The sequence below is a fragment of the Sebastes umbrosus genome, chromosome 3, assembly GCF_015220745.1.
Source record: "Sebastes umbrosus isolate fSebUmb1 chromosome 3, fSebUmb1.pri, whole genome shotgun sequence".
Classification (NCBI taxonomy): Eukaryota; Metazoa; Chordata; class Actinopteri; order Perciformes; family Sebastidae; genus Sebastes; species Sebastes umbrosus.
In genome coordinates this window covers 2,957,770-2,969,994 of record NC_051271.1, presented here as the reverse complement: position 1 = coordinate 2,969,994, position 12,225 = coordinate 2,957,770, and the positions used below count along the sequence as shown (strand labels likewise).

General features: G+C 40.3%; 1 protein-coding gene across 2 annotated transcripts in view; it reads left to right on the top strand.

Moving 5' to 3' along the window:
- The window catches only part of LOC119485150 (voltage-dependent T-type calcium channel subunit alpha-1I-like), a 281,128-nt gene that overhangs the window by 184,086 nt on the left and 84,817 nt on the right, over window positions 1-12,225 (top strand). For both annotated transcript variants that reach the window (XM_037764502.1, XM_037764501.1), the window contains exons 11-16: window positions 691-842; window positions 3,009-3,194; window positions 5,109-5,226; window positions 6,172-6,327; window positions 8,046-8,133; window positions 10,744-10,910. In XM_037764502.1, coding sequence (XP_037620430.1) covers window positions 691-842; window positions 3,009-3,194; window positions 5,109-5,226; window positions 6,172-6,327; window positions 8,046-8,133; window positions 10,744-10,910 — 867 coding nt within the window. The remainder of the gene's footprint in view (window positions 1-690; window positions 843-3,008; window positions 3,195-5,108; window positions 5,227-6,171; window positions 6,328-8,045; window positions 8,134-10,743; window positions 10,911-12,225) is intronic.

The following is a 12,225-nucleotide window of genomic DNA, read 5'->3' as shown; positions in this document are numbered from 1 at the left end:
CAAAACTACAACTTCTTTAAGTTTAGGCAATAAATATACAACTTCTTTAGGTTTAGGCAACAAAACTATAGCTTCTTTAATTTTAGGCAATAAAGCTACAACTTCTTTAGGTTTAGGCAACAAAACAGATTGAGGCAACAAAACTATAACTTCTTTAGGTTTAGATTGCACCTATATTTATGAAACAACAACACAAAGGCGCCGTAGTCCAAACCAGGACCGCAATCTTTATTACTCCTTTCAACCTTGACAAATGCAGCACAGACCAGATCCACTCCTTCCATTCTCACCTTTCACAATTAAAGCCCTAGGCATACAATATTGGCAGGCGAGTATTTCGCAGTATGTGAAGGCCTTTAGACAGATTAAAGTTGAGTCAAGTCTCACAATTTAGAGCTACTCCTGACAAGCTTAAATGACCCTTAAATGTCCACTATTACAAATGATAAATTGTTTTAATAATAATTCATCTGTTGCCAAAGTTTGTGTTTTGCCAAACCACTTGTGAGGATGCAAGAAAACCAAACGTGTCTCTTTATTTCTTTTCATGCATCCAACAATTTAGTTTTGTGTTGAGTAATGAGCCCTACAGCTACAATATGTGTATATTTCCTTTTAGTGCATTTTTCTGCTTTAACTTACTCTCTTCTTTCCCTTCCTTTCTTTTTTCTGTCTTCTCTCCTCTGTCAGCCAGAGGAGCTCACTAATGTTCTGGAGATCTGTAACATCGTCTTCACCAGCATGTTCTCCCTGGAGATGATCCTCAAACTCACTGCGTTTGGCTCCTTCAACTACCTGAGAAACCCCTACAACGTCTTTGATGGAATCATTGTCATCATCAGGTAATTACACCATATAGATATCCTGCAGTGTTTTGGCAGGAAGAGATGCATTTTTTGGAGGACAAAAATATTATATTCCTGAAATACTGACTGATGTAATTCAGGCAGCATACTTCTTATGGTCTGCCAGACTGTTCTGGAAAGAGATCCTGCACTTAAATTATTCATGTCATGCTTTGTCAAATTGTCATCTGCATTCTACGTGATTGAAATGTACCACCTGTATGTATTTGGATGCCGAAGCGGCAGACAGGTTTTTGTCTGTTGTTGTGTGAGCCCGGAGCTTCAGGTGAGAGGCTGTGCCTTTGATCTGCTGCGTTTTTTTCCCCAATTCATCTGGCTGAGCGCCTTTGTCTGTGATCCCCATTATAACCCCAAGATCAAATACACATCAAAGCAGCTAAAACTGAACAAGATCAAATGTGCAGCCCGTCACAGGAGATACATGTTGATTGAACATATCTACATCTGTCTTCTTATGTATCGCTCCACTACCAATTTCCCTCTTCATCTATCTGAATGTCCTCAGCTATTCATGCAGAGCTGCTCTTTAAAAAATGCCCCCATTCAATCTTTGCAGACGCAGAGCCGATGCTATTTTGATGTTTTTTTTATGTGCTCAAAGTGCTCCTCTGATAGACACCTCTATTAGAGCACAAATTTCTTCCAAGGCAGATTTTCCACTCTGGAACGGTTCTCTGCTCATGATAAATACCTACCAGATCTCAAAGGAACGATATAACTTCTGTGATCCCCCTTCTGTGGTTGTTTTACGGCAGCAAACAGCAATTAAAGGCATTGAGCATTAACCAAGAGCTTGATTTATAGCGGCCAAAATGTAAATAACCTCTTAAGTGGACGCATTAATCACTGCAAGATAAGATAAACCAATTATTCTCAGGGTTCAACATTAACGCTTGCCACCTTTCCCGGGGCAAGTAAACTCTGTGTTCGGGCAAGTGGAATGCCTCATGCAGTTGTCCGATCGGGCAAGTGAAAAATAAATGTGATCTTTATTAGAAATGCCCCGATTGATCGGCCAATATTTAGTAAGAATATACGATCGTGAGATTGTCGTTAACTCTTTCTAGTCGCCGATCCCTGATGATTCTACATCGTGAACAACAAATTGAAATTGGCAGAAGGAGAACTAGTTAATGTTAGCTGTTAGCAGCCGGTGGGCAGCACAGTCCTGCTTGGCTAAATAAAGGAACTAACAGCTAATGTTAAACGCAGGTTCTATTGAGATACACTATGATGCATTCAAGCTCTATTAAAAAAAAAATAGTATTTGGTGAAGGTAAATTATGACGTTATCATGAGCCAAAGCTTCTGAATAAAAAGCAACCAGTGTTAGTGATTGTTGGAACAGTATAAAGAAAACAGTATTGAGGAGTTTTATTTTGTTTCTGTCAAGTTTGAATCAAGTGTGTTTTTACAGTGATCAGTGAGGTAAAATGACTGTTTCTGTCAATGGAGTCTGGTGGCTTTGAGGAGAGCATGTTAATTGTATGTTTTGTACGTTGATAAATTATAATAATTATCCATATCCCTGTTTTATTTATGTTTTAATGGGCCAACATTCCTATTTTTGCCAAGTAGGTTTGGCTACTGGGCAAGTAAAATAACTTTAATATAACTTGCTCCGACTGTCAAATATCGTCGCAGTAGGGTTGGACATTGGAGTTGAACATTGGGACACTTACCAAACGGCGCTATTTGACGAGTTGGGAGTGAGAACAGGTTGGTCCAAATGCATTTAGTAGTTTCTGACTCTGGGAAAAACAGTAAAATTTCTGTCTCTCTGAACTATCTCTTTAACCAAATCACACACATTTAGGCTATTCTGTGTGATCTTTTTTTGATAACTAATGTAATAACTAATGTAATATGTTTTCACTTCCATTCACTGAGCCCCCCTGGGGAGGCTCTTCTCACACTTTGAAAACCTCTGGTCTAGATCATTTCAGAATTAATTTAATTCAAATTTAAACCCCCCCTGTCCTCAGTTGAACCTCTGCTGAAGTTGATAGTGTCGTATCACTTGTTGGTGGAGTAAAACAGGGGTTTGTATGTAAATGTTGCAGATTAATACTTTAAATTGTATTAAGCATCGTTTCTCTTTTGTTGCCCGGTCGTCTATGTGCTCCGTGTTTCTCCTCTCAGTGTGTGTGAGATCGTGGGCCAGTCCGACGGCGGTTTGTCTGTGCTGAGGACCTTCAGACTGCTGAGGGTGCTGAAGCTGGTGAGGTTCATGCCGGCTTTGAGGAGACAGCTGGTTGTCCTCATGAAGACCATGGACAACGTGGCCACCTTCTGCATGCTGCTCATGCTCTTCATCTTCATCTTCAGGTAAGGCGATACATATCATCTGCTGTATATGTCCGTTTGATGCCGATCCTAGATTACAAGCTTCTCCTGCTCCTCATCACCTGACAGCTGTACCGAGGCTTGGAGCCCTTTTTATTTGAAACAGCGTTTTGTTTTTTAGGTAGATGGCTAAGAGAGAGAGATCATTGTTTCATCCTCTGCTTTTTTTTGTGTTTGTGTGTGCTGGATTCTGTCTTTTTTTTTTAAGTCCTGCTCACCTGCTTAACAAGCTGCCATTGAAGCGCAGAAGGCCACGGTGTTCTGAAGCAGCTATTAACCCGCAGGGTGAAATATAACGAGCAGACACTTGAAGATCTGGTTAGGATTTAACAAGCAGACACTTGAAGAAGTAGAGCGACATAACAAGCAGACATTCGTAGATGCTCAAGCACCGACACAGCTGCACTCTGAAGGCCTAAAAGGTCTTTCAGTGGTCGATCAATTACTGCAGTCCTCACCGTCTTTGTTTCCCTCCTTCTCAGCTCCACTTTCCACTCAAGCCAGTTCAGACACATACATACGTACAAGTACAAGCACTTATTGTGAAATTCCTTTACATCAATGCTTTGTATTAAGGTCCTTGTGATAAGCGTTAGTTAGTTAATTAGTTAGTAATAAGGCTTATTCACCTTATCATGTGTTAATAAGACTATATGTGTTAATAATAGCATTATAAACATGTTTGTTCAATTGTAAGACATTTATAAGCACTTATACAAGACTTGTTTATGCTTTCTGGGTTTGAATCCGACCCGCAGCCCTTTGCTGCATGTCGTCTTTAGTTGTATCTAATAAAGGCAGAAAAATATCAAAAACAAATCTTTAAAAAAATGTTAATTAGTACATCATAAAGGATTTATTAACCTAAATAAGGAATTGTTCTCGCTTTAGATTGTTGCTAATACATGCATGATAAAGTATCTTAATAAAACAACAAAAAAAGGTAAGTAAAGGTTTGACAATGAAATGATAAGTAAGTTAGTTAAACTCAATAAATGTGTTTGTAATGCTATTGTTAACAATTTTAAGAAACTCATAAGGTTTTTATTACATTACATTATTTACATTTTATTAATGTTCTTAAGCAGTCTATAAACTGTTAGCTTATAAATGTATTATAATGAAACAATAAACATGTTTATGATGCTATTAACACATAATAATGTTAATAAGCATATTATAAGGACTTGTAAGGGCCTCATTACCTTTTAATTAACGCTACAAGGACCTTAATATAAACCTTAATATAACTTTTAAGGTGTGTTTGTGTTAATACAGCGTATGACATCCCAGCTACGTTGCACCATAATCATTGGTTCATGTTTGGTTTGTCAATTTAACTCAACTTTAAGACACAACTTCTATGACAGTGCTGTCCTCAGGTGCTGCTTACAGCAGGCATATTTTACAACAACTATACTAATGACATTCATAGTTTGATGCTCTACAAAGGCTATTCAATTCCCTGCAAGGTATTATTATCTATCTCTATAACAATTGTGTGCAATTAACTGCACATTAAAAGGACCCTTCCGTCTCTTTTAAATGTTTAGTGTGGTACTTTACCGTGACAACAGGGCCATTGGAGTAGATAACATCTCATGAAACCAGAATTTAGGGTTCAGTCACATACAAACATCCACATTCATCTTTATAATCCCAGCCAAGAAAGTGTTTGGTTGCAGCCAGAGTACAAAAACAACTGATAACAAACATATAAAACTGATCTGCATTTATAAAATCTGAACCAACTATAAGACAAAGAAAAGCCTGAACCATCCACTCTAAAAAGTAGAACTCATATTCATCATGCTTCAAAAAATCTGCAAAGACCCATATTTAATTATCGTGTGCAGTATGTTAACATCACCAGAGACCTCTGCTGTTGTATTGCAGTATCCTGGGGATGCACATCTTTGGCTGTAAGTTCAGTCTCAAGACAGAGACCGGTGACACAGTACCAGACAGGAAGAACTTTGACTCCCTGCTTTGGGCCATTGTCACTGTTTTCCAGGTAATCAACATATCACTGTTTGGATCAGCATGCCGACAAAACACACTAGCACACATCTCTGTATATCTACTCCACTTACGACCATTTCTCTATGTATGCAGATGACTTGCACATATTTCTTAAAGTTACTACAAGGAACTTTCATTTTGTGTTGATTTTGGCGTCCCCTGTGGACAAAAGCGGTAGTGTTTCCATGACCACTAACGCTTTGTGTCGTAAAGATCTGCACCTGCCAGACTCCCTTTAGAAAACCTCTCATTTTACTGCAGCAGGGTCTGACAGTCTGCTCCGCTTAGTCCTGGTTCTGGTTCTCCCGTGCCTACCTTCCCACCAGCGGGCACAGCAATACAGCCTGGGCCTCCAGCAGCGTGGTGGTGGTGTTGGCTCCCAGGAAGCGTGCGGTGGGTTTCAGGTCCTGCAGCCACAGACGAGTAGCTGCTGCCGGGCGCGGAGCTCTCAGCCTCCCACTGGAGCTCTGACTGCAGGTCGAAGGCAGCAGCTCAGACAGATCTGGGTCTGTCCGTAGCGGATTGGTCACTGCCGGAGGCCTCGCTGGAGTCTGGAATGAGCGAGAATCAGACTCGATGACAAACATTAAGAATATCCACCATCACTATATAGAAAAAGCAAATATTCTCGCTGATGGTCTTGTTTACACTATGTAGGTCATATAGTAACATCAGGATTCAGTTGAGTATTTTTCATAACCAGTTACATGTTCCTTGTACTTACTTTAAGAATGGTTGCGTATTGGTTGTAAATCCATGTGATTCATAATTTCCGACATATTTAATGCTAATACACCAATCTGTTATCATCTATGCACAAAACAATATTTGAAGAATACTAGAACTCTATGGAACACCTTCTGTAAACGTCACTATGCTGTATTTGATATTTAAATTGTTGATGTGGTCTACTTGTATGTGTATGTAATCCTCTCAGATTCTGACCCAGGAGGACTGGAACGCGGTTTTGTACAACGGTATGGCAGCCACTTCACCCCTCGCTGCTCTTTACTTCGTGGCCCTCATGACCTTTGGAAACTACGTCCTCTTCAACCTGCTGGTGGCCATCCTGGTTGAAGGCTTTCAGGCAGAGGTAAAGGAGCTCATTGGCTTCAAACTGCAGCATGTGAGCTTGTTTTATATAATAGACTGTTTGAATTTAGTTGTTGATGATCGAGGTGTCCAGGCCAGGTTTGTTGATCTCATTCATTACTAACCTTTTGAAAATGCTAATTTGATTCAACCTGCGTCAGGAGAGGTGAAATAGTTAAAAATATCACTGGCATGTGATGCCCTCTAACAGCAACAAAGGGATTGTAACAAATCAACAAGCTCTTACCTCACAATTATTCAATAACTTACTCCAAACAAGTGCCAAATTTATAATATTTTGGAAATGTATCATCTTCATATTACAATCCCACCCCTAAATATGTCTATGTCCCTGTTCTGTTTGTCAGCTTGTTGTTTTCTGTCATTGGTAATGACATATTGTTGTTTACATATACTATAGTATATGTGTCCATGTCTACTCTTTTTTGTCGTTGTTATTGTTGTTGTTGTCTGTTTATTTGTTTGTTGTTATGTTGTTGTTTTTTTAAGTAATATGATTTGACTAAAATTATGATTATTATTAGTATTATCACTTTTCTTTTCCTTCATTGGATATTAATATGAAAACAAAGTAAATATATTCCTCCGAAGAGGGGGGGTGGTGGTGACGGACCCAAGATAAAAAAAAAAAATAACAATATTTTGGAAATTAATTATTTACCGAGGCCTGGCCTGTAAATTGATTTACATTAACTTTTAAACTTTGGCAGCTCGTCTGTTCATGGAGTCCTCCCCTTTGGACGGCTGACATCCATCCATCTGTCTGTGTTCCTCAGAGTCTAGACTTTAACCTTCACAGCTCAAATAAACCAAGGCTCTTCTACCCGGCCCATCGTCATAATCACACAACTGAGCAGATTGACATGCATAGAGCTACTGCTGCTGCTAGAGTTACAACAAATGATTATTATTATTATTATACTGTAGAAAAAAATTCAGTATTGGGCACAATTATGATATTTATCCGAGGCTGTATCAGCAGTCAAAGCATATAATAGTGGTGAATTAAACACAACAGTGTAATTTGTGAAGCCATCCATCTCTGTGGGAAAACAGTGGAAAACGATGCTGTCAATCTGCCATCAACTGTCAGACTCACAGATGTATCGTTGGAGAATTGTATAGCGGTTGAGTAAGCCAGTTGATTTGTTCGTACACGGATCAGAGCGGCGCCGTATTCATGGCACGTGAGTTGGAGGGGGAACACTGACACAAATCACGTTATGATATGATGCTTTATGATTGATCTTTATGAAACGCCAAAACAAAACACAGCCATCAGTCTTCCACTGTCTGTCTGCCTTTCATTCTCTCTCTCTCTCTCTCTCTCTCTCTCTCTCTCTCTCTCTCTCACCTTCTTCCTACTACTGCTACACACTGGGGATTATTGAGCCAATTTACTCCAGATGTTCCCATAGTGAAGACCCAAAGGGGAATCCCATTGGACTTAACCAAACCTGCGGGGTTACTGGAGTAGTGTGTATAGTTTGAGGATTTTCACAACACAGATCTGAGCCACCCTGATGACCTCAAATATGTTTGATAGTTGGTGGGAGAGTTTTAGAGGTTCCTGAGTCAAACAAAATCTGTGAAATCAGTTACAGTGCACTTTAGAGCCCCCCATAGCATGAGCCCTGTGTAATTCCCTGTCTCTCTTTTTTATCTCTGTCTATCTCTCACCCCCCTTTTTGTCTCCAGGGTGATGCCAACCGCTCTTATTCAGATGACGACCGCTCCTCCTCCAACTTTGACGAAAGCGAGAAACACGACTCCATAAAGTTGTCTGGTGAGCTGATGACACATTGCTATGGAAGAGCATTAGGGGCCAGGCATAAGGGGAAAATGAGAGGAGGACGTTTTTTTTAAGCTATTTTGCATTTCAAGAATAAAGTCAAAATGTTGAGAGTAAGGTCAAACTTTCAGTATTAGTGCCAGGCAGAAGAAAAAATAAATCAGATTCACAGATTTTTTTTTTTTCTTTTTGCATTTTGACAATAAAGTCAAACTGTTGAGAATAATGTCTAAATACTGTTTCAAGAATAAATCAAACGACTTGCGCATATGCTGAAATTTCAACTTTTTCCTCGACATTTTCAATCAGGAGAGACCCCGTATCGATGGAACAATAATTTATAACATGATGTATGATTAGAAGAATAGTGCAAAGTCTTTGGCGATTAGACTTGACTTGAGATTTTAAAACCAAATCATTGGTTTCTGGAAGTTGACTCACCACTAATACCAAATCTCTGATTTTCCTCTTCATGTTGAAACTGAACAACAATCTGCCCAACAATCTGCTTGCATCTCACATTTAAGCCAGTACTCGTTGTTTCTCAGTGAGGCTTATTCATGTGCTCAACCCCAAAAAACAAACGTAAGAGAGAAGTCTGTGCCAAAGGCTTAGAAAAACTCAGAGAATAGCCAGCCGTCTTGAAATATGAATGAGCTCTATCTTTATCCAGAGCTCACAATGAACCTGTTCCAACCATACAGCGCAGTTCAGAGAGGATTAAACATCAGTTCACAGACTGGGGGGATCACTTCTATACAGTGTGAGTGGGCTGCTGCTGCTGCTGCTGCTGCTGCTGCAGAGGAGATGTGATCTCTGCAGTGCAGTGGAAGCAAAGGAAGAAACCCTGCAGTCGGCTCCTATATACTGTAGATGAAATTCAACAATGTGTTTTAAAGTCTGTCCACTTACACAGCACAGAGGTTTTAACTTTGGTTCTTTTCTTTTTTGTGTGAGTGGGCAGTGAGTTTTTATTCTCTGCCTCTCTCTACATCTTTTGAAAATGTGTGTATCCCTCTTTTTGTCTTAAGAAGCTTAAGAAGTGAGCCAAGGGTGATATCCTACTTTTTCTCTGTGTATTTCCACTTGAGGAATATCTTCAGCTATGAAGTGAAAACTAATTTTTTTTTAATTTAGTGTCTCAGAAACATCTATCTTTTTAGATTGCTACACCTTTTTCCAATAACAGGAGGCTTAAACAAATCAGAATGCAAACCATTTTAATCTATGAGCTGTCTTAAAGGAATACTTCACCACCATAATGACCATCTGTATATCAATTACTCGCCCCGTGTTTCATTGAATTCTTGAAGCAAACTTTGTTTTTTTCTCACATGCCTCCACGGTGAACGAAGAATCCATAAACAGAGAAAAGTTGTGATGAATTCAAGTAAATGTGGGCCGCGTTTGAAAACAAAAAAATATATATCTAAACACCCTTTTTACAAACTCTCGTACAACTTGTGCAGTTTAACCAAAGTCTCATTTATCCAGTCGTATGCTCATTACTTCCCAAACACATGCATCTTTGTTAAAACCTAAAGGCCCAGACACACCAAGATGACATCAACGAACTAGCGGCGATGAAGGCCGACTGTTGCGTCGCTTCACGTCTCCTTTGTCTTTGCTGACAAGCTGCATTTGAACACACCGCAAAGACAAAGTCTGTATTCTTGATTCAAAAAGGGAAACAGAAGGCAGAGGACATCGGATATACAAGCCGTTGTTATGATACGAACATGGAACAAAGCGGCGTCTGCCGACCATTTTCTCACCCCACTCACTCACCACTTAGCTTCATTCCAGATGTTGATGTCGCTGTGAAAATATCCGTGTGTTGGAATGATCAGATGAGATGAAGATGAAAACTGAGAAGAGCCTTCATTGGCTTGCTTTCCTCGCATCCGTTTCTCTTCTCGTGCACTGATTAGTTTGAGCTGAACAGCCAATCGGAGTGATTTCTCTCAGCGACGGGCTCCGCCACCGATTCAACATGCTGAATCGACCGAAAAACCTCTAACACTGGCAGACTAGAGCCGACGATGTGGGACACACCACAAAAACTAGACCGACAGACGCTCACCGACGGCCACAAACTGGCCAACCAACAGCTTGGTGTGTCAGGGCCTTTAGACCTTAAAACCCAGAATTCAAGGTAACACAGGGGGAGTAATTGATATGCAAATGGTCATTTTGTCGGTGAAGTATTTCTTTAAACTTTGTGATTTCCAAATTTATTAAGACTTCCTCCAAACCTCTGTTAGCTTGACGTTTTTTCCTCCTTTCTCTATTTATTAAAGCCTCACTGTGTTACTGCAGCGATGGCTCTCTGCACCTCCATCTATAACCCTCAGCAGATTGAAGCCCGATGCCTGCAGGGTTGTCAAATGTCATTCTGGAAAATGTAGAGAATCACTAGGTGAAGTAAAGATATATATATACTGTACATGACAGCTTGATAGAAAGTGGTCGAGCAAAAAAGAGTTCATGACAGCATAACCCACCGAATGGGTAGTAGGGGAGCTGGCAACATATTAGATAAATGGCCCAAAAAATATAACAAAAGTACTGTTTTACCTACTCTCTCTGCTCAACCACCTCTAGACCCAAGGATCTGCACACTGACACCCAACGGCCACCTGGAGCAGGGGGCCCATTCGGGGCCCCGGGGATCCTACTCCTCAGAGAGGCGGAGCTTCACCATCGAGTCCAGGAAGAGCAGCGTGATGAGCCTGGGCAAGAGCAGCCTGGAGAGACGCTCCCTCTCTCTGGTATACTGGTCATACTCTGATCTACTGACATTAAAGATGAAAGAGTCATGTATGTTCCCATTAGTGCAGCTGCTGTACCGCTAGCCTGGTCTTCCTTATTCAAATCAGATAATGGTTGCACCCTGTAGTCAACACACAGACACATACTGTAAACGGTAGCTTATATTCTGCAGGTTTTAAAACACACAAACACAGTAGGAATGCCCCGGTGTTGAGCCCACTGAACCGAAACCATCGGGAGAGAGAGGAATTGAAACAGTTCTTCAAGGTTGCAAGGTTCGGCTCAGCATCCAGTTGCCATGGCAACTTGTATTAATTGACTGTTCCTCTCTTCTGTTCAGTCACAGAGAAAGTGGGAGAAGTAGAGAGAGCAAAGTACAACAGGGAGAAGTAGAAAGGAGGAAACAGAACAGAGAGATGATGGCGATGCAGTGACAGCGAAGACAGAGGGGAGTGAAAAAACCAGAGCGATGATAACGCTGTAGTTTAGCAACGCCGTTACCTCAGAGGTTATAATGTGAAACGCTGTGGGTGTGGAACATCCACTTCACTGTGAAGTCTCCTCCTCTTCTCTCACAGCGCTCCGACTTAATTGATATCAGGAGGCGCCGCATTACTCGGAACAAAAAGTACAGAAATAACAAGAAAGAAAGTTGTTTCATGATTAGCACTGATTGCTACAGTTTTATCAGCAGCTCTGATAGCGTTTGGTCCTCTTTGATGAGATCACACTCGGAGCTATGAATCGGTTCCATCTGTTTGTTGGCTGGTTTGTTGGTTTTACTCAGTACATCAGACATTGTTGATTGGACTCAGATGAAACTCGGGGCCAATGATGCATCGCTCTGTCGTGTTTGCAGCACAATCAAAACGGCATCAGTCTAATGGGTGTGCTGCTTTGTTGGGGGTGTTTGTCCATGTTTCTGATGAAATCTACATAATGACGCATAAAGAGTTGGGGAAACAAATGTACACAATGGAGTTAAAAGTCTGCTTTTTAACTCAATAAATTAAATAAACAAGGAAAAAAACTATAATAGTATTAATAATAATATTAGCAGATCATCACTGATTGGGTTACCTCAAATGAGATTATTTTGTTCTATTTAAACTTTCAGTATCTGAATTTGTATAAATATACAGTATGTTTTTTAGACTTAATATGTGTAAGACATATTTGCATTTTTTTTATTTTAAACCCCTGAGACCTGCGGGATCGCAGGTGATCCCGACCGACTTTACACTCTTTCAGCAGCTGTAGCAGGGTCAGCTTTAGAGATAGAGGGAAGCTACAGATATCATATGTAACTAGAAT